This window comes from Arachis duranensis, chromosome 1 (genome assembly GCF_000817695.3).
Source record: "Arachis duranensis cultivar V14167 chromosome 1, aradu.V14167.gnm2.J7QH, whole genome shotgun sequence".
Classification (NCBI taxonomy): domain Eukaryota; kingdom Viridiplantae; phylum Streptophyta; class Magnoliopsida; order Fabales; family Fabaceae; genus Arachis; species Arachis duranensis.
Genome location: NC_029772.3, coordinates 82527062 through 82548214, shown reverse-complemented (window position 1 = coordinate 82548214; position 21153 = coordinate 82527062). Strand labels below are relative to the sequence as shown.

Genomic DNA, 21153 nt, shown 5'->3' with positions numbered 1-21153 from the left:
TTGAGAGATACAAAATTTTAATTTATTTAATTAAAATTAAATTAAATTTATTTTTAAGGTTTGTAAAAAGATTTTATTTGATTTTTATTTATTTAATAATATTTTTAGATATTTTAAATTTAAATCAAATTTGATATAATCTAATACGATCAAACATGAATTAAATTAATTATTATATCTTTAGATGCTTAAAATTTAGATTAAATTTGCTCTAATTTATGAAGATAAAATCTTATTTAAATTAATTAATAAATTTTAAATATTTAATATTTAAATCAAATTTGATCTAATCTAATCAAATCAAATCTAATTTAGATTAGTTAGATTTAATTTTACAGTGATATCTTTTATTTAATTTTATATTTTATTATTTTATTCTCAAAAAATTTAGTCCACTTCTAAACTAATTAATTAATAGTCTATTTAAGTACATTTATAAGATATTTTACGCAATTTTTTATGAATAAATTTTATGGTATTTATAATGCATAAATGTGTATTTAAGTAAGATGAGTAATTCATTTTACTTGTTATATAAAGAAATTGAACGATCCGATCTAAAATAATACTTAGTATTAATTCTTTTAATTTTATCTATTTGATCTAAGTTGTCAATGACAAATTTTTTAAAGATCTAACAAAAAAAACTTTTTTGATTACCTAAGTTACTAAAAATAAATTTTTTAAAAGTCTAGTCGAAAAACTTGTATCTTTATTATTTTTATTGTGTCTGTATTACTCTTCTTATTTTCTTCTTAACATCTTTATAAAATATGAGGTCATGTTTTTATTAACTATATATGTCAAATGTTTTTTAGATATATTTATTATTAAAAATATTATTCGTACACTATAATCAGTTATTAAAATCAGTCACTAATATATTTATATATAAATATATATAATTTAATTTATTTTTAATATGTATGTACTTATATTTTAACATATATTTTATATTGATAACTGATTTTGATAGCGTATAATAATGATGTTTTTAATTTTTAATGTACTTGACAGTTAACATAGAATAAATATAAAATAAATATATTTTCAATAATTTTCGGTAAAACGTTTTACCTGCCACATGATAATTCAAACTAATGCGGCTATTCAACATATATAATTTATAGCTCCATGAATAAATATGATGTTTATCGTAGTTATGGTAATTATTTAACTTTAATAATATTTAAAAATTAAAATAATATTTTTTAATATTTAATAATATTTTAAATTTAAATAAAAAGTTTTATCAAAATATGAAAAGTATAATTTTAATTTTATAAATATTTTTTAAATGTTGTTTGAGTTTAGCCACCGTAGGGACCCACATGCAGGAGGCGAAAACTGTAATAATTTAGCATAATGTTTGAAAAGAATTAATGTTTATACTTTGATGGTGCAGTGCATGCATCCTTATCTCAAAAGACCAACACGAATAATAATATGATGGAATTAGATTCTGGTCATTATTCATTGGACGTTTTTGTTTATTTATTTATTAATTCTCCTTCATCATATAATAATAAGAAACCGGGCGAGTTAGGTTTTGTGAAGGTAATCCCTTCTATATTTATGTGGTTATAATAATCTCAAGTCTTAAGTGGTAAAACGACATAAGATTGAGGAGCATTGTTGTAAGGAGTAAGGATAATTTCATCAATCCTCATTTGAAACGGGACTTGTTTATTTTATTTTTATTAAGGCCCATTAAAAAAAGTGGCAATAAAGTCAAAACGTAATGAAGTTTTTCATCTCACATTTTTAAGAAATCATCGGTGAGTGAGCTGTTCCCACATGTAATTTAAATTCTTATTAGTCATCATTATGATTAATTATTCGAATTTGTTACCGTATTTTTATATAAATATTAATATTTTAATCTAATAAATAGTTTATGATTTATTTTTGAATTTTTTATTTTAATTCTAAAAAATAATTAATTTTATGAGACACCAAAAAATTTTTTAACCACACATCATAAAAGTTCTCTTTTATTAAAAAAAATAATCATTTTTATCCACAATCAAAATACTGACAAAATTATTCACATAAGAACAAAACTAAATTTATATCCATACCTAAAAAAATAAAGGCAAAACTTTTAATGGAGTGAAATTTGATGACTGCAGTTGGACTTAACTAGCGGTTTTATCGTCTTCCAAGAGATCCCGACGGTGCTCTTGACGTCGATCTCTCTCATCGTAAAAATATCTTATCCTGTTGAAGTTTTCACACACAATAATTTCGATGTCGGTGAAAGATAGCTACCTGTAATCAGATGCTTTAATATTGGTGAGTAGAAACGAATAGTGTTATTGGTCCATTCCTTGCAAGTGTAGATATTCGAATGTGCGGGAGAGGCGATATCGCCAACTGTGATATGAATCAGGTGATAGCAATACTGGTGGTAATGATGGTGGTGATGGAGGAATATAAAAATTGGATTTTCGAAAGAAAGAGATGATGGTGTTGTTAGAGATTTAAGATAAATGGAAGGGATAATTTGGAGAATTTGGTTAATTTAAAAAAAAGTCAACAAAAATTTAAGGGTTGAATAGTTTTGTCGCACAAAGCTCATTTTTTTATAAGCATAAATTTAGCTTCGTTCTTTTGTGGATAGTTTTATTTGCGTTCTAAATATTAGTGGGTAGAAATGGTTATTTTTTTTTAAATTTAAATAAGATGATGAGTATGCTATATTATTGGTTCTAAAACTTATCAATACCGACAAAAAGAGGATTTGTTTATGGTGGAGAAAGTAGAAGCAAGAATTTAAAGAACCAGATAAAAATATTTCAATCTAGTGGTCATGCTTGGTGCTGAAAAAAGAGATGTGGTTATTGTCTGGTGTATGGGGCGCATGGGAGAGAGGAGAAGTAGGTGGTGTGAGAGGAGTTGAGCTATATTGTGGGTTTGTGTCAAGTTTCTTTCTGCTTGTTGGGAGACTTTAATGAGATATTGCAAGTTGAAGATCGCAAAGGGGGGGGGGGACTAGACTACCGGCGTTAGCGGAAGAGTTTAAAAGTCAGGTACATGATATGCTGTTGATGGACCTATCTCTTATTGATAGGAACTTCATGTGGTTCAAAGATCGATCTTGTAGTCGGATTGACAGGGTTTTGGTCAATATAGAGTGGACTGAGAAATTCCCTGATATGCGGCTAAAAGGAGGACCAAGAGGACTATCAGATCATTACCCGTTGATTGTGGAACTTACAAGAGTAAGAGGGGGCCCTAGACCTTTCAGAAGTTTGGATTCCTGGTTTACGCATGAGGGTTTTCTGAGGGTGGTCAAAAATGAATGGAGAAATTTGGGAGATGCTCAGTTCACATGTAAGCTAAAAGCTTTGACAGTACCTTTGCGAAAATGGCACAAGGATAATTTTGGCGACATGGATAAGAGACTAATGATGTTTGAGGAGGAGATTAAGAGGCTTGACAATATGGTTAGTGATTGCATTTATGACGGTACGACGAAGGCTAGAAGGAAGGCGTTGGTGAGCTTTTGTGAAAAGTGGTATGTTAGGAAAGAGATCCATTCGAAGCAGATATCACGGTCCCAATATGCTAGGAACATAAATAAGAATACTAAATACTTTGATAACATCGCCTCGGCTAGAAGAAGGAATAACAGGATTGACACTCTGATGATTGGTGGACGGTTAGTGAGGAATCAGGCAAGAATAAAGGTTGCAATTAGGGGGTTTTATAAGGATCTGTATCGACAAAAATATGCTTTGAGGATTGGTGTTCGGGATGGTTTGGTGAAGAAGATTGATGGAGCGGAGGCGGAAGCCTTAGGGGTTTTGCCATCTGTGGAAGAAATTAGGGAGGCAGTTTGGGATTGTGAATCTTCTAAGACTCCAGGTAGTGATGGGTACAATATGAACTTCATCAAACAATGCGGGGAGGATATTGGTCAGGAGTTCACTGCAGCAGTGATGGGGTTCTTCCAAAGTGCTAAGCTTCCAACAGATGCGAATGTCATGTGGGTAACGCTAGCTCCGAAATTTGTGGGTTCCAAGGAGATCAAGGATTTTCAGCCGATTAGTATGGTGGGGTGTGTGTATAACGTGATTTTGAAGGTTTTGGTGAGAAGGATGAGGTCAGTCATGTCGGGATTGGTAGGAGAGACACAAAGTTCTTTTGTGAAGGGGAGAAAAATTCATGACAGCGCCCTCATTGCCTATGAGACGGTTCAATGGCTCAAGACGCAAAGAAAGAAGGCGGCAATTATCAAGCTGGATTTCTAAAAAGCATATGATAGAGTCAGATGGAGTTTTGTGAATATTGTGCTACAGAAGATAGGATTCGGCCAAAGATGGATAAATTGGGGAAAGGAGTGTGTCAGTACGGCCACTATGTCGGTCCTGGTGAATGGGTCCCCATCCAAGTCATTCAAAATAGAGAGGGGCATAAGACAAGGAGATCCCCTCCCACCTCTTTTGTTTGTGCTTGTGGTCGGTGCTTTGCATAGGATGTTGGAGGAAGCCGTAAGGAATGGGTGCATTGATCCGTTGCTGGTCAGGAGAGATCATATTGAACTATCACATCTCCAATTTGCAGATGATACCATTTTGTTTGTCCTTCGGAGACAGAGACTATTATGAATTATAAGAGGTTGTTGTAGTGTTTTGAGCAAATGTCTGGTCTGAGCATTGGTGCATGGAATTGTGATCACACTTTTCACAACTCCGGTACAACTAACCAGCAAGTGCACTGGGTCGTCCAAGTAATACCTTACGTGAGTAAGGGTCGATCCCACGGAGATTGCCGGCTTGAAGCAAGTTATGGTTATCCTGTAACTCTTAGTCGGGAGATTAGTGATAAAGATGATTTCGTTTGTAAAAAGTAAAAGAGCATGAAATGAATGATACTTGTTATTCAGTAATGGAGAACATGTTGAGGTTTCAGAGATGCTCTGTCTTCTGAATCTCTACTTTTCCACTGTCTTCTTCTCCAAACACGCATGGCTCCTTCTATGGCAAGCTATATGTTGGTGGATCACCGTTGTCAATGGCTACCATCCGTCCTCTCAGTGAAAATGGTCCAGCTATGGTTTCTGTACATCTAATCAACTGTCGTATCTCTCGTCTTGGATGAAAAATACCAGGCACAGCTACCGCATGGCTAATCATCTATCGGTTCTCACTTGTGTTGAAATAGAATCTCTCTATCCTTTTGCACACTGTCACCGTGCCCAACATTTGTGAGTTTGAAGCTCGTCACAGTCATCCCGTCCCAGATCCTACTCGGAATACCACAGACAAGGTTTACACTTTCTGGATCTCAGGAATGCTGCCGATTGGTTCTAGCCTTTATCACGAAGGTTCTGATCTCACGAGTTTGAATGCTCTGTTGTCAGGAGAAGCAAGTCAAACTCGTGGATTAGAAACCCAAGAGATACACACTCAAGCTGTCGCTCAATAACTACGTTAAGCTCAGATAGAACGGAAGTGGTTGTCAAGCACACGTTCATAAGTTTGGGAATGATGCTGAGTGTCACGGCTCATCACATTCTTCATATTGAAGTACAAGTGAGTATCTTAGAACAGAAGCAAGCGTGATTGAATAGAAAACAATAGTAATTGCATTAATACATTGAAACACAGCAGAGCTCCTCACCCCCACCTATGGGGTTTAGAGACTCATGCCGTAGAGATACAATATGAGATGTAAAAATGTCATGAGTTTCAAAATGAATCCCTAAAAGTAGTTTTTATACTAAACTAGTAACCGAGGTTTACAAAAAATGAGTAACTAAGTGCAGAAATCCACTTCCGGGACCCACTTGGTGAGTTTTTGGGCTGAGCTTTGAAGCTTTCACGTGCATAGGCCATTCTTGGAGTTAAACGCCAGTTTGGGTGCCAGTTTGGGCGTTTAACTCTAGCTCTGGTGCAAGTTCTAGCGTTTTACGCCAAAAAAGGGTCTCTAGCTGGCGTTTAATGCCAGTTTAGGCCATCAAATCTCAAGCAAAGTATGGACTATTATATATTTCTGAAAAGCCCAAGATGTTAGATTTTTAGACCAATTGAGAGCACGCCAGTTGGACCTCTATAGCTCCAGAAAAACGCGTTTGAATGCAAGGAGGTCAGAATCTAACAGCATCTGTAGTCCTTTCTCAGCCTCTGAATCAAATCTTTGCTCAGGTCCCTCAATTTCAGCCTGAAAATACCTGAAATTATAGAAAAATACACAAACTCATAGTAAAGTCCAGAAATGTGATTTTTGCATAAAAACTAATAAAAATATAATAAAAAGTAACTAAAACTTGCTAAAAACTATATGAAAACACTACCAAAAAGCGTATAAAATATCCGCTCATCAAGCATCAATTTTGATAAGTCGAATCTAATATCGGTGAATTGTGAGCAAGAGTGGGTGGATCATGTGTGTGGCCTACTGGGGTGCAAACAAGCTGTCTTACCTATTAGATACCTCGGAATTTTTTTAGGAGCAAATCCGCGCTTGGTGAAGACTTGGAAACAGATCATAGATAAGGTGGAAAAGAAGCTCAGCTTATGAAAAGCGAAGGTTCTAAACAAATCAGGTAAGCTAGTTCTCATCAAATCGGTGCTGAATAGCCTATCGATCTATTACTTGAGCCTGTACAAGATGCCGAAAGCGGTAGCTAACAAATTGATTTCATTACAGAGGAGATTTATGTGGTTAAGGAGGACGGTAACTATGTTATACCTCTTGTTAAGTGGGAGGTGGTTCAGGCACTGAAAAAGGCTAGGGGTTTAGGAGTCGGGGATGCAGTGCTCAGGAACACATCTCTTCTGTTTAAGTGGTGGTGGTGGTTTTCAAAGGAGGATTGTCCATTGCGGAAGAAGATTGTTTGCTCTTGTAACAACTTGAACCCTAATGTGATGCTAGCGAATCAGACTTTACCTTTAAAAGGGGAGTTGTAGAAAGACATATGACAATTAAATATAAAAGAACAACAGGTGAAAGAAAAGATTTTGAGTGGGCTGGCGATGAAAGTAGGAAATGGAAGAAGAACTCGTTTTTGGGAAGATATTGGGTTCAAGGTGGTCCTCTGAAAGTGAGTTTTCCAAGGTTCTTCTCTATTTCAAACCAACAAGGATTTGTGATAGGAGAATGTAGGATTTGGGATGGGTTAGAGTGGATATGAATTTCCAGTGGAGGAGAGAGTTGTTGCAATGGGAGTTGGAACTTGTTCACCAACTTCATGAGAGGTTAAGGCCAGTAAAGCTATCAATTGGTAGAGAGGATTATGTTGTTTGGAAATTTGATAATAAAGGTATTTTTTCTACTAACTCTTTTATGCAGGTGGTACAGTCGGAGACTCCTGCACAAGAGGTTACGAGCTATAGTTTCACAAGTTCAATTTGGATAGGAGTGGTACCTCTGATAATTGAGCTTTTTGGATGGTTTGTTCTAGTTGGTAGGGTGAATACCAAAGAGAGGTTGAGTAGATTGGGTGTTATTCATCAGAGTGACAATATGTGTGTACTTTGTACAAAGGAGATGGAATTTGTTCATCATTTATTTCTTGTATGTGAGTTTACGACAGGTATGGTGTGCTTGGTTGAGGTGTTCTGGTAAAGCTTGGGGTGTTCCTGGAACCATTAAAGAACTATTTGAGAGTTGGACTGGCATGCCTAGAAAAGAGAAGAGCAGAAGGTGTGGCTGACTGGGTTCTTTACAGTGATCTGGAATATCTGGTTGGAACACAATGACAGAGTTTTCAACAATAGGGAAGCGGGTGTTGAGATCATACAAAGAAGGAAGATTTTTAGCTACAAAGAGTGGAATGGTACTTATTCTTTTAGTTGTTGATGGCTATGTGATGAGCGGATAATTTATACGCTTTTTGGCATTATTTTTACATAATTTTTAGTACGTTTTAGTTACTTTTTAATATATTTTTATTAGTTTTTATGAAAAATTCACATTTCTGGACTTTACTATGAGTTTGTGTGTTTTTCTGTGATTTTAGTTATTTTCTAGCTGAAATTGAGAGACTTGAGCAAAAATCCGATTCAGAGGCTGAGAAAGGACTGCAGATGCTGTTGGATTCTGACCTCCCTGCACTCGAAATGAATTTTATGGAGTTACAGAAGCCCAATTGGCACACTCTTAATTTTGTTGAAAAGTAGACATGTTGGGCTTTCCAGAAATGTATAATAGTCCATACTTTTTTCGAGATTTGATGGCCCAAACTGTCGTCCAAACGCCCACCAGAACGGGCACCAAAGCTGGAGCTAAACGCCCAAACTGGCACCCAAGTTGGCGTTTAACTCCAAGAATGGCCTATGCACGTGAAAGCTTCAAAACTCAACCCAATCACACACCAAGTGGGCCCCGGAAGTGGTATTCTGAGTAGGATCTGGGAGGGGATGTCTGTGACGAGCTTCAAACTCACGACTGTTAAGCACAGTGACAGTGCGAAAAAGGATCAATGGATCTTATACCGACATAAGTGAGAACTGACAGATGATTAGCCATGCAGTGAGAACCATAGCCGGACCATTTTCACTGAGAGGACGGATGGTAGCCATTGATAATGGTGATCCACCAACTTACAGCTTGCCATGGAAGGGAGGATGCATAATTGGAGGAAGACAACAGGAAAGCAGAGATTCAAAAGCAACAAATCATCTCCAAATGCTTATCTGAAATTCCTACATATGAATTACATAAGTATCTTTATCTTATTTTATGTTTTATTAATCTATAATTATCAAAACCTCATAACCATTTGAATCCGCTTGACTGAGATTTACAAGATTACCATAGCTTGCTTCAAGCCGACAATCTCCATGGGATCGACCCTTACTCACAGAAGGTATTACTTGGACGACCCAGTGTACTTGCTGGTTAGTTGTGCGGAGTTGTGAAAGGTGTGATCACAATTTCGTGCACCAAGTTTTTGGTGCCTGGTGCACGAAATTGTGATCTCAGTGGCACCAACAACTTGGTACGCACAATTGTAATCTCAACCCTTTTTCACAACTTCACACAACTAACCAGCAAGTGCACTGGGTCGTCCAAGTAATAAACCTTACGTGAGTAAGGGTCGATCCCACGGAGATTGTCGGCTTGAAGCAAGCTATGGTCATCTTGTAAATCTCAGTCAGGCAGATTCAAATGGTTATGGAGTTTTGATAATTAAAAGATAAATAAACATAAAGTAAAGATAGAGATACTTATGTAATTCATTGGTGGGAATTTCAGATAAGCGTATGGAGATGCGTTATTCCTTCTGAATCTCTGCTTTCCTATTGTCTTCAGTCAGTCATTCATACTCCTTTCCATGGCAAGCTATATGTAGGGGGATCACCGTTGTCAATGGCTACCGTCCATCCTCTCAGTGAAAATGGTCCAGCTATGGGTTACGTAGGGCTAATCATCTGTCGATTCTCACTTGTGTTGGAATAGGATCCAGTGATCCTTTTGCGTCTGTCACTACGCCCAACAGTCATGAGTTTGAAGCTCATCATAGTCATTCCATTCTAGATCCTATTCCGAATACTACAGACAATGTTTAGACTTTTCAGATCTCAAGAATGCTGCCAATTGATTCTAGCTTATACCACGAAGACTCTGATCTCACGGAATGGAAGGCTCTGTTGTCAGGAGAGGCAACCATGCGTTGCAAACCAGGAATCCAGAGATATGCATTCAAGCTTGTTTTCATGTAGAACAGAAGTATTTGTCAGGCACGCGTTCATAAGTTGAGAATGGTGATGAGCGTCACATAATCATCACATTCATCATGTTCTTGTGTGCGAATGAATATCTTAGAACAAGAATAAGCATGAATTGAATAGAAAACAGTAATAATTGTATTAATACTCGAGGAACAGCAGAGCTCCACACCTTAATCTATGGTGTGTAGAAACTCCACCGTTGAAAATACATAAGAACAAGGTCTAGGCATGGCCGAATTGCCAGCCTCCCCAAATGGCATATGAATTCGAAAATAGGGAAAAAGTTCCCCAATACAATAGTAAAAAGTTCTATTTATACTAGACTAGTTACTAGGGTTTACAGAAATAAGTAAATGATGCAGAAATCCACTTCCGGGCCAACTTGGTGTGTGCTTGGGCTGAGCATTGAAGCTTTCATGTGTAGAGACTTTTCTTGGAGTTAAACGCCAGTTTGCAGCCTATTTTTGGCGTTTAACTCTAGCTTGTAACTTGTTTCTGGCGTTTAACGCCTGAATAAGGCAGGAAGTTGGCCTTTGAATGCCAGTTTCTGTCGTCAAAACTCGAGCAAAGTATGGACTATTATATATTGATGGAAAGCCCTGGATGTCTACTTTCTAACGCAATTAAGAGCGCACCATTTGGATTTCTGTAGCTCCAAAAAATTCATTTCTAGTTTAGGGAGGTTAGAATCCAACAGCATCAGCAGTCCTTTTTCAGCCTCTGAATCAAATTTTTGCTCAGGTCCCTTAATTTCAGCCAGAAAATACCTGAAATCACAGAAAAATACACAAACTCATAGTAAAGTCCATAAATGTGAATTTTGCTTAAAAACTAATAAAAATATACTAAAAAGTAGCTAGATCCTACTAAAAACTATCTAAAAATAATGCCAAAAAGCGTATAAATTATCCGCTCATCAGCGCTGTTGTCGGATATATATTTTGTGTTTCTTGTTGAAGTCTAATGTCAATTTCTTAGTTTGGTGTCAATTGCATGTTTTTAATTTTCCTAAGTTTTCAAAAAAAAATTTAATGCATTGTTTTCTTCTGTGATCTTCGAGTTGTTCTTTATGATTTCATTTGTTTGATCTCATGATTTTCCTATTTTGTGTTTTATGTTATTTTTCATATGCATTTTCAAAATTATAGTGTTTGAACATTCAAAATTTCTATGTTTGGTGTCTTGCATGTCTTTCTTTTCTTAAAAATTTTCAAAAATATGTCCTTGATGTTCATCATGATCTTCAAAGTGTTGTTGGTGTTCATCTTGACATTCAAAGTGTCCTTGCATGTATTACTTGTTTTGATATTGCATTTTTATGTTTTATTTCATTTTGTTGTTTTTCTCTCTCTTCATTAAAAATTCAAAAATAAAAAATATATATTTTCAAGTAAATAATACAGAGAAATGAAGGTTCAGAACATAAGGCAAAAGAATCACAGAGAAAAAGAGCTCACTGGCGTTAAAACGTCAGTAAAGAGGCAATTTGGGCGTTAAACGCCAGAATGGCTATCATTCTGGGCGTTAAACACCAGAATGGCTATCATTCTGGGCATTTAACGCCAGTAAAGGTACCATTCTGGGTGTTAAATGCCAGAATGGGCAGCATTCTGGGCATTTAACGCTAGAATGGGCAGCATTCTGGGTGTTTAGAGAAATGCCCAGTAAAGAAGGATTTCTAGCGTTTAACGCCAGTCAAGGTATCTGGCTGGGCGTTAAACGCCCAAAGAGGCAGCCACATGGGCGTTAAACGCCAGAATGGATATCATTCTGGGCGTTTAATGCCAAGATGACACAAGGGAGGTAATTTCATTTCCAATTCAAATTTTTTCAAATTTTCACGTTTTAATTCATAATTTTAAAATCTTATCTTTCAACATTTTCAAAAATCCTTGCTAACAATTAATGTTTTGATTCAAAAAATTACAAGTTTGTACTTTCTTGTTAAGAAAGGTTCAATCTTTGAATTTTAGAATCATATCTTTTAATTTCTTGTTAGTCAAGTCATCAATTTTAAAAATCAAATCTTTTTCAATCATATCTTTTCAATCATATCTTTTTAAAACCATATCTTTTTCAATAATATCTTTTTAAATTTTGATTTCAAACTCTTTTTCTAACTTCTTATCTTTTCAAAATTATTTTCAAATCTTTTTCAACTAATTACTATTTTTTATCTTTTTCAAAACCACCTAACCACTTTTCCACTTTCAATTTTCGAAAATCACTAACCACTTTCTAAAAAATCTTTTTAATTAACGAATTATTTTAATTTTAATTTTCGAAAACTCTCTCTCTCATCTCTTTTTATTTATTTGCTAACACTTCTCTTCTACTTATAATTCGAACCCTCTCTCTCCCTCTGTGTTCAAATTCTTCTCATTCTCTCTCTACCTCATTCTTCTATTCTCTTTTTCTTTTGACACCTCAAGGAATCTCTATACTGTGACATAGAGGATTCTACTATTCCCTTTTGTTCTCTTCTTTTTCATATGAGCAGAAACAGGGTTAAAAACATTCTTGTTGAAGCTGATCCTGAACCTGAAAGGACACTGAAGAAGAAGCTAAAAGAAGCTAAAGCACAAAACTCCGGAGAGGACCTTACAGAAAATTTCGAAAAAGAAGTAGACATGATAGCCGAACCCAACAATAATGCTAGAGATGCAAGGAAGATGCTTGGTGACTATACTGTACCAAATTTCAACTTCTATGGAAGAAGCATCTCAATTTCTGCCATTAGAGCAAACAACTTTGAGCTTAAGCCTCAATTAGTTTCTCTAATGCAGCAAAATTGCAAGTTTCATGGACTTCCATAAGAAGATCCTCATCAGTTCTTAGCTGAATTCTTGCAGATCTGTGATACTGTTAAGACCAATGGGGTTGATCCCAAGGTCTACAGACTTATACTTTTCCCCTTTGCTATAAGAGACAGAGCTAGGACATGGTTGGACTCACAACCTAGAGAAAGCCTGAACTCTTGGGACAAGTTGGTCAACGCTTTCTTGACCAAATTCTTTCCACCTCAAAAGATGAGCAAGCTTAGAGTGGAAGTCCAAATCTTCTGTTATGAAGCTTGGAAAAGATACAAGCAATTAACCAAAAGGTGTCATTCTGGCATGCTTCCAGAATGGAGCATCATATGTATATTCTATGATGGTCTGTCTGAATTGTCCAAGATGTCATTGGACCATTCTGCTGGTGGATCTCTTCATCTGAAAATACCTGCAGAAGCTCAGTAACTCATTGAGATGGTTGCAACTAACCAGTTCATGTACACTTCTGAAAGAAATCCTATGAATAATGGGATGACTCAGAATAAAGGAGTTCTTGAAATTGATACTCTGAATGCCATATTGGCTCAGAACAAAATATTGACTCAGCAAGTCAATATGATTTCTCAGAATCTGACTAGATTGCAAGCTGCATCCGGAAGTACTAAAGAAGACTCCTCTGAAGGAGAAGCTTATGACCCTGAGAATCCTGTAATAGAAGAGGTGAATTACATGGCAGAACCCTATAGAAACACCTATAATCCTTCATGGAGGAATCATCCAAATTTCTCATGGAAGGATCAACAGAAGCCTCAACAAGGCTTTAATAATAATAATGATGGGAGAAATAGGTTTGGCAATAGTAAGCCTTTTCCATCATCTTCTCAGTAACAGATAGAGAATTCTGAGCAGAGCTCCTCTGGCTTAGCAAACATAGTCTCTGATCTATCTAAGGCCACTCTTAGTTTTATGACTGAAACAAGGTCTTCCATCTGAAATTTGGAGGCACAAGTGGGTCAGCTGAGCAAAAGAGTCACTAAAACTCCTCCTAGTACTCTCTTAAGCAATACAGAAGAGAATCCAAAGAGAGAGTGCAAGGCCATCAATATAACCAAAATGGCCGAACCTATAGAGGAGGAAAAGGCAGTGATTTCTAGTGAGGAAGACGTTGCTGGACGTCCACTGACCACTAAGAGGTTCCCTAATAAGGAATGGTGCACGAAATTGGAAATCACAATTCTTCACAACTCATACCACTAACCAGCAAGTGCACTGGGTCGTCCAAGTAATACCTTACGTGAGTAAGGGTCGATCCCACGGAGATTGTTGGCTTGAAGCAAGCTATAGTTATCTTGTAACTCTTAGTCAGGATATAATATCAATAATAATTTTTAGTTTTAATTGTAAAAAGTAAAAGAGCATGAAATAAATACTTATTATGCAGTAATGGAGAATATGTTGGAGTTTTGGAGATGCTTTGTCTTCTGAATTCCTGTAACATAATGCTTCCTTACTTTCAAACATGCAAGGGTCCTTCCAAGGCAAGCTGTATGTAGGGCGTCACCGTTGTTAATGGCTACTTCCCATCCTCTCAGTGAAAATGGTCCAAATGCTCTGTCACAGTACGGCTAATCATCTGTTGGTTCTCGATCATGTCGGAATAGGATCCATTGATCCTTTTGCGTCTATCACTACGCCCAACACTCGTGAGTTTGAAACTCGTCACAGTCATCCAATCCTTGAATCCTACTCGGAATACCACAGACAAGGTTTAGACTTTCCAGATTCTCAAGGATGCTGCCAATGGATTCTGGCTTATACCACGAAGATTCTGATTCAGGAATCTAAGAGATATTCATTCAATCTAATGTAGACCGGAGGTGGTTGTCAGGCACACATTTATGGATTGAGAATGGTAATGAGTGTCACGGATCATCACCTTCTTCATATTAAAGCGCGAATGAATATATTAGATAGGAACAAGCGTGTTTGAATGGAAAACAGAAATAATTGCATTAATTCATCGAGACGCTGTAGAGCTCCTCACCCCCAACAATGGAGTTTAGAGACTCATGCCGTCAAAGAGTACAAAGTTCAGATCTAAAATGTCATGAGATATGGTGCATGAAATTTTAATCCCAATATCGAAATCAAGATTTCTTATGATTTCGTACCACTAACCAGCAAGTGCACTGGGTCGTCGAAGTAATACCTTACGTGAGTAAGGGTCGATCCCACGGAGATTGTTGGTTTGAAGCAAGCTATGTCTATTTTATTATTCTTAGTCAGGATATCAATTATAATTATCAGTTTGAATTATTAGAAAAATAAAAGAGCGTGAAATAAATAATTGTTACTTTAATAATGGAGAATATGTTGGAGTTTTAGAGATGCTTTGTCTGCTTTATTTCAGCTTTTCTCTTGTAATCCTCTTCCCACACGCAAGGCTCCTTCCATGGCAAGCTATATGTAGGGTGTCACCGTTGTCAATGGCTACTTCCCATCCTCTCAGTGAAAATGGTCCAAATGCTCTGTCACAACACGGCTAATCAGCTGTTGGTTCTCGATCATGTCTGAATAGAATCCATTGATTCTTTTGCGTTTGTCATCACGCCCAACACTCGCGAGTTTGAATCTCATCACAGTCATCCAATCCCAGAATCCTACTCGGAATACCACAAACAAGGTTTAGACCTTCCGGATTCTCATGAATGCCGCCATCAATTCCAGCTTATACCACGAAGATTCTGATTAAGGAATCTAAGAGATACTCATTCAATCTGATGTAGAACGGAGGTGGTTGTCAGGCACACATTCATGGATTGAGGAAGGTGATGAGTGTCACGGATCATCACCTTCTTCATAGTTAAGCACGAATGAACATCTTAGATAAGAACAAGCGTGTTTGAATGGAAAACAGAAGTAATTGCATTAATTCATCGAGACGCTGCAGAGCTCCTCACCCCCAACAATGGAGTTTAGAGACTCATGCCATCAAAGAGTATAAAATTCAGATCTAAAAATGTCATGAGATACAAAATAAGTCTCTAAAAGTTGTTTAAATACTAAACTAGTAACCTAGGTTTACAGAAAATGAGTAGACTAAGATAATTGGTGCAAAAATCCACTTCTGGGGCCCACTTGGTGTGTGCTGGGGCTGAGACTTAAGCTTCTCACGTTCCTGGGCTGTTTCTGGAGTTGAACGCCAGGTCGTAACGTATTTTTGGCGTTGAACTCCAACTTGTAACCTGTTTCTGGCGCTGGACGCCAGACTGCAACATGGAACTGGAGTTGAACTTCAGTTTACGTCTTCTATATTCGTGTAAAGTATGGACTATTATATATTGCTGGAAAGCCCTGGATGTCTATTTTCCAACCCAATTGAGAGCTTGCCAATTGGACTTCTGTAGCTCCAAAAAATCCATTCCGAGTGTAGGGAGCTCAGAATCCAACAGCATCAGCAGTTCTTTTTCCGCCTAAATCAGATTTTTGCTCAACTCCCTCAATTTCAGCCAGAAAATACTTGAAATCACAGAAAAACACACAAACTCATAGTAAAGTCCAGAAATATGATTTTTGCTTAAAAACTAATAAAATTCTATTAAAAACTAATAAAAACATGCTAAAGTCTACATGAAATTACCCCCAAAAAGCGTATAAAATATCCGCTCATCAAGATACAAAATAAGTTTCTAAAAGTTGTTTAAATACTAAACTGGTAACCTAGGTTTACATAAAATGAGTAAACTAAGATAAATGGTGCAGAAATCCACTTCTGGGGCCCAGTTGGAGTGTGCTGGGGCTGAGACTTGAGCTTCTCACGTGTCTGGGCTGTTTCTGGAGTTAAAGGTCAGGTTGTAATATGTTTCTGGCGTTTAACTCCAACTTGCAACCTGTTTCTGGCGCTGAACGCCAGAATGCAACATGGAACTGGCGTTCAACGCCAGTTTACATCGTTTATCTTCGCGCAAAGTATGGACTATTATATATTGTTGGAAAGCCCTGGACGTCTACTTTCCAGCCCAATTGAATCCTGCTTTGTGAGTAGATATTTAAGAGCAGCATGGTCAGTGTACATAATCACTTTTGATCCTACTAAATAAGATATGAACTTGTCAATGGCGTAAACCACTGCAAGTAACTCTTTTTCTGTGGTTGTGTAGTTCTTCTGTGCATTATTTAAAACACGACTGGCATAGTAAATGACGTGCAGAAGCTTGTCATGCCTTTGTCCCAACACTGCACCAATGGCATGGTCACTGGCATCACACATCAGTTCAAATGGTAGTGTCCAGTCTGGTGCAGAGATGACTGGTGCTGTGACCAGCTTAGCTTTCAGAGTCTCAAACGCCTGTAGACACTCCTTATCAAATATAAATGGCGTGTCAGCAGCTAGCAGATTACTCAGAGGTTTGGCAATTTTTAAAAAATCTTTTATAAATCTTCTATAGAATCCTGCATGCCCTAGAAAGCTTCTGATTGCCTTAACATTGGCAGGTGGTGGTAATTTTTCAATTACCTCTACCTTAGCTTGATCCACCTCTATTCCCTTGTTCAAAATTTTGTGCCCAAGGACAATTCCTTCAGTCACCATAAAGTGACATCTTTTCCAGTTTAAAACCAGGTTAGTCTCTTGGCACCTCTTTAGAACAAGTGCTAGATGGTCAAGACAGAAGTTGAATGAGTCTCCAAATACTGAAAAGTCATCCATGAAGACTTCTAGAAAATTTTCCACCATATCAGAGAAAATAGAGAGCATGCATCTTTGAAAGGTTGCAGGTGCATTGCACAGGCCAAATGGCATCCTTCTGTATGCAAATACGTCGGATGGACATGTGAATGCTATTTTCTCTTGATCTTGGAGATCCACTGCAATTTGATTATAACCTGAATATCCATCCAGGAAGCAGTAGTATTCACGACCTACTAGTCTTTTTGGTAGCTGTATTGAGTCTTCTGTAATCAATACACATACGCCACCCTGTAACTGTTCTTCTAGGAACCAGTTCATTTTTTTCATTATGAACCACTGTCATACCACCCTTCTTAGGGACGACTTGGATAGGGCTTACCCAGGGGCTATCAGAAATGGGATAAATAATCCCAGCCTCTAGTAATTTAGTGACCTCCTTCTGCACCACCTTCTTTTTGGCTGGATTCAGCCACCTTTGTGGTTGAACCAATGGCTTAGCGTCACCAGGATCTTGTGCATCCATCTGGTTGAGCTAATGCCCTTAAGATCACTGATGGACCACCCAAGAGTTGTCTTGTGTGTCCTTAGCACTTGAATTAGTGCTTCCTCTTCCTGTGGCTCTAAGGTAGAGCTTATGATTACAGGAAAGGTATCACCTTCTCCCAGAAATGCATATTTCAGTGATGGTGGTAATGATTTGAGCTCGGGTTTGGGAGGTTTCTCCTCTTCCTGAGGGATTTTCAGAGGTTCTATTATTCTCTCTGGTTCTTCCAGATTAGGCTGAACATCTTTAAAGATATCCTCTAGCTCTGATTCAAGACTCTCAGTCATATTGACCTCTTTTACCAGAGAGTCAATAATATCAATGCTCATGCAGTCATTTTGGGTGTCTGGATGCTGTATAGCTTTGACAACATTCAACTTAAACTCCTCCTCATTGACTCTCAAGGTTACCTCCCCTGTCACTTCCCCTTTTTGGATGTCAATGAGGGTTCGTCCAGTTGCTAGGAAAGGTCTTCCTAGAATGAGAGTTGCACTCTTGAGCTCCTCGATTTCCAACACCACAAAGTCAGTGGAAAAGGCAAATGGCCCAACCTTGACAATCATGTCTTCAATCATGCCTGATGGGTATTTAATGGAGCCATCAGCAAGTTGGAAACATATTCGGGTTGGTTTGACTTCTTCAGACAAACCAAGCTTTCTGATAGTAGATGCAGGTATTAGGTTGATACTTGCCCCAAGATCACATAAAGCTTGCTTGGTACAAGTATCCTCTAATGTGCATGGTATCGTAAAGCTTCTGGGATCTTTAAGCTTCTCAGGTAAGCTTTTCAGAATGACTGCACTGCATTCTTCAGTGAGGTAAACTTTTTCAGTTTCCCTCCAATCCTTCTTATGACTTAAGATCTCTTTCATGAACTTAGCATAAGAGGGTATTTGCTCAAGTGCCTCTGCAAATGGAATCTTTATTTCAAGAGTCCTGAGATAGTCTGCAAAGTGGGCAAATTGCTTATCCTGTTCTGCTTGATGGAGTTTTTGAGGATAAGGCATTTTGGCTTTGTATTCCTCAACCTTAGTTGCTGTAGGTTTATTGCCTACAGATGTGGGTTGAGAAGCCTTTCTAGAGGGGCTGCTATCAGCACTTGTATATGTCTGATCTCCCACTGGCGTTTGAATGCCAGGGGTGGAAGCTGGAGTGGCGTTAGACGCTAACTCCTTACCTATTTTTGGCATCTGAACGCCAGATCTGTGCTTCCTTTGGGCGTTCAACGCCAATTCCTTTCCTGTTTTTGGTGTTGAACGCCAGGACTGAGCATGGGTTGGGCGTTCAACGCCAGCTTTCCACCCCTTTTCTGGCGTTTGAGCGCCAGAATTATTCCTCTCTGGGCTCTGACTGTCCTCAGATGGATTTTGGGTAGCAGTTTGTTCATTTCTTGGCTTCCTGCTGCCTTGAAGTGAGGTATTTAGTGTTTTCTCACTTCTTAATTGAACTGCTTGGCACTCTTCTGTTATTTATTTTGATAACTGCTATTCTGTTTCCTTCAACTGGACTTCCATATTCATATTAGCCATTCTTGTTTCTTGTAATATCTCCTTGAATTCGGCTAACTGTTTTGTTAGAAAATCTAATTGCTGATTGAATTCAGTAGCTTGATCTGCAAGACTGAGTTTAGTAGTTACTGTTTTAGCCTCTTCGTTGATGGAAGGTTCACTGCTTAAGTACAGATGCTGATTTCTGGCAACTATATCAATAAGCTCTTGAGCTTTTTCAATTGTCTTTCTCATGTGTATAGATCCACCAGATGAGTGGTCTAGAGAAATCTGAGCTTTCTCTGTAAGCCCATAATAAAAGATGTCTAACTGCACCCACTCTGAAAACATTTCAGAGGGGCATTTTCTTAGCATCTCTCTGTATCTCTCGCAGGCATCATAAATGGATTCATTATCTTCTTGTTTGAAGCCTTGGATGCTCAGCCTTAGCTGTGTCATCCGTTTTGGAGGAAAATAGTGATTCAGGAATTTTTCTGACAGCTGTTTTCATGTCTTTATGCTGTCCTTAGGTTGGTTATTGAACCACCTCTTAACTCGGTCTTTTACAGCAAATGGAAACAGTAACAATCTGTAGACATCCTGATCTATTTTCTTATCATGTACTATGTCAGCAATTTGTAAAAACTGTGCCAGAAACTCTGTAGGTTCTTCCTGTGGAAGACCAGAATACTGGCAACTTTGCTGCACCATGATAATAAGCTGAGGATTCAACTCAAAGCTACTAACTCCGATGGAGGGTATACAGATACTGCTCCCATATGAAGCAGTAGTTGGGTTGGCATATGACCCCAGAGTCCTTCTGGACTGTTCATTTCCACTTAGGTCCATGATGGAGAAAGGGAGATGATGTGGATTTATTTTATTTAGTTTATTCTAAAAAAGTAATTTTTGAAATAATAAAATAAAATAAAATAAAATAAAAACTAAAATAAAAAATAAAAATAAGATTAAAAAAATATTTTAAAAATTTTCGAAAAAATGAGGAGAGAAAAAGTGGTTAGGATATTTTTGAAAAAGATGTGATTTTTTTAATCTTAAAAGGATAAGATTTTGAAAATTTTTGAAATTGAAATCTGAATTTTTATAGAAAATTTCGAAAATTTGCCTGAAAATAGTTAGAGAAGATAATTTTTTGATTTTCAAATTTTATGATGAAAGAGAAAAACACACAAAAGACACAAGACTTAAAATTTTTAGATCTAATGTTCCTTACTTTCGAAAATTTTGGAGGGAAAATACCAAGGAATACCAAACTTAAAAATTTTAAGATCAAAACACAAAGAAGACTCAAGAACACTTTGAAGATTCACAAGAACAACAAGAACAAAAGAAAGAACACCAAACTTAAAATTTTTTGAAAACCAAATTAAAATTTTGAAAATTAAAGAAAATTAACAAGAGAACACCAAACTTAAAGTTTGGTACAAGATTCAATCAAAGAAAAAAATTATTTTTGAAAAAGTTTTAAAAAGAAGATACCCAATTGCCAAGAACATAAGCCAACGGTCTAGCCAACTGAGCTATAAATTTAACGTGTTTTAAAAAGGTATTTAATAAATAATTTTTTTTGAAAACTAAAAATTTGAAAAATCACAAGAAAAACAAGAAAAGACACAAAACAAGACAAACCAAAGATCAAACAAGAAAAATTGACAAGAAAAATTTGGAGATCAAGGAAAAACAAGAACACGCAATTCGAAAAATTGAGAGACAAAGAAAAGCATGCAATTGACACCAAACTTAGAACATGACACTAAACTCATAAAAAAATGAAAATTCAATTAAAGAAAAATAATATTTTTGAAAATTTTTTAAAAGGAATAATAGAAGATGCAATCCTAGTGACTCTAAACCAAAAAGACAAATTTTTCCTAATCTAAGTAACAAGAATCACCGTTAGTTGTTCAAACTCAAACAATCCCTGGCAACAGTGCCAAAAACATGGTGCACGAAA

The 21153-nt window shown here is 36.9% G+C and overlaps 1 protein-coding gene across 1 annotated transcript; it reads left to right on the top strand.

The window, feature by feature from the left end:
- Positions 1–3050: 3050 nt before the first annotated feature.
- Positions 3051–4256, top strand: LOC107492735 (uncharacterized). Its single transcript, XM_016113795.1, has one exon. It carries the CDS (start codon positions 3051–3053, stop codon positions 4254–4256), a length of 1206 nt encoding a protein of 401 aa, XP_015969281.1.
- Positions 4257–21153: the final 16897 nt, after the last annotated feature.

Coding starts and splice junctions, on each gene's coding strand:
- LOC107492735 (XM_016113795.1), top strand. CDS start 3,051: ATGGACCTATCTCTTATTGATAGGAACTTCATGTGGTTCAAAGATCGA.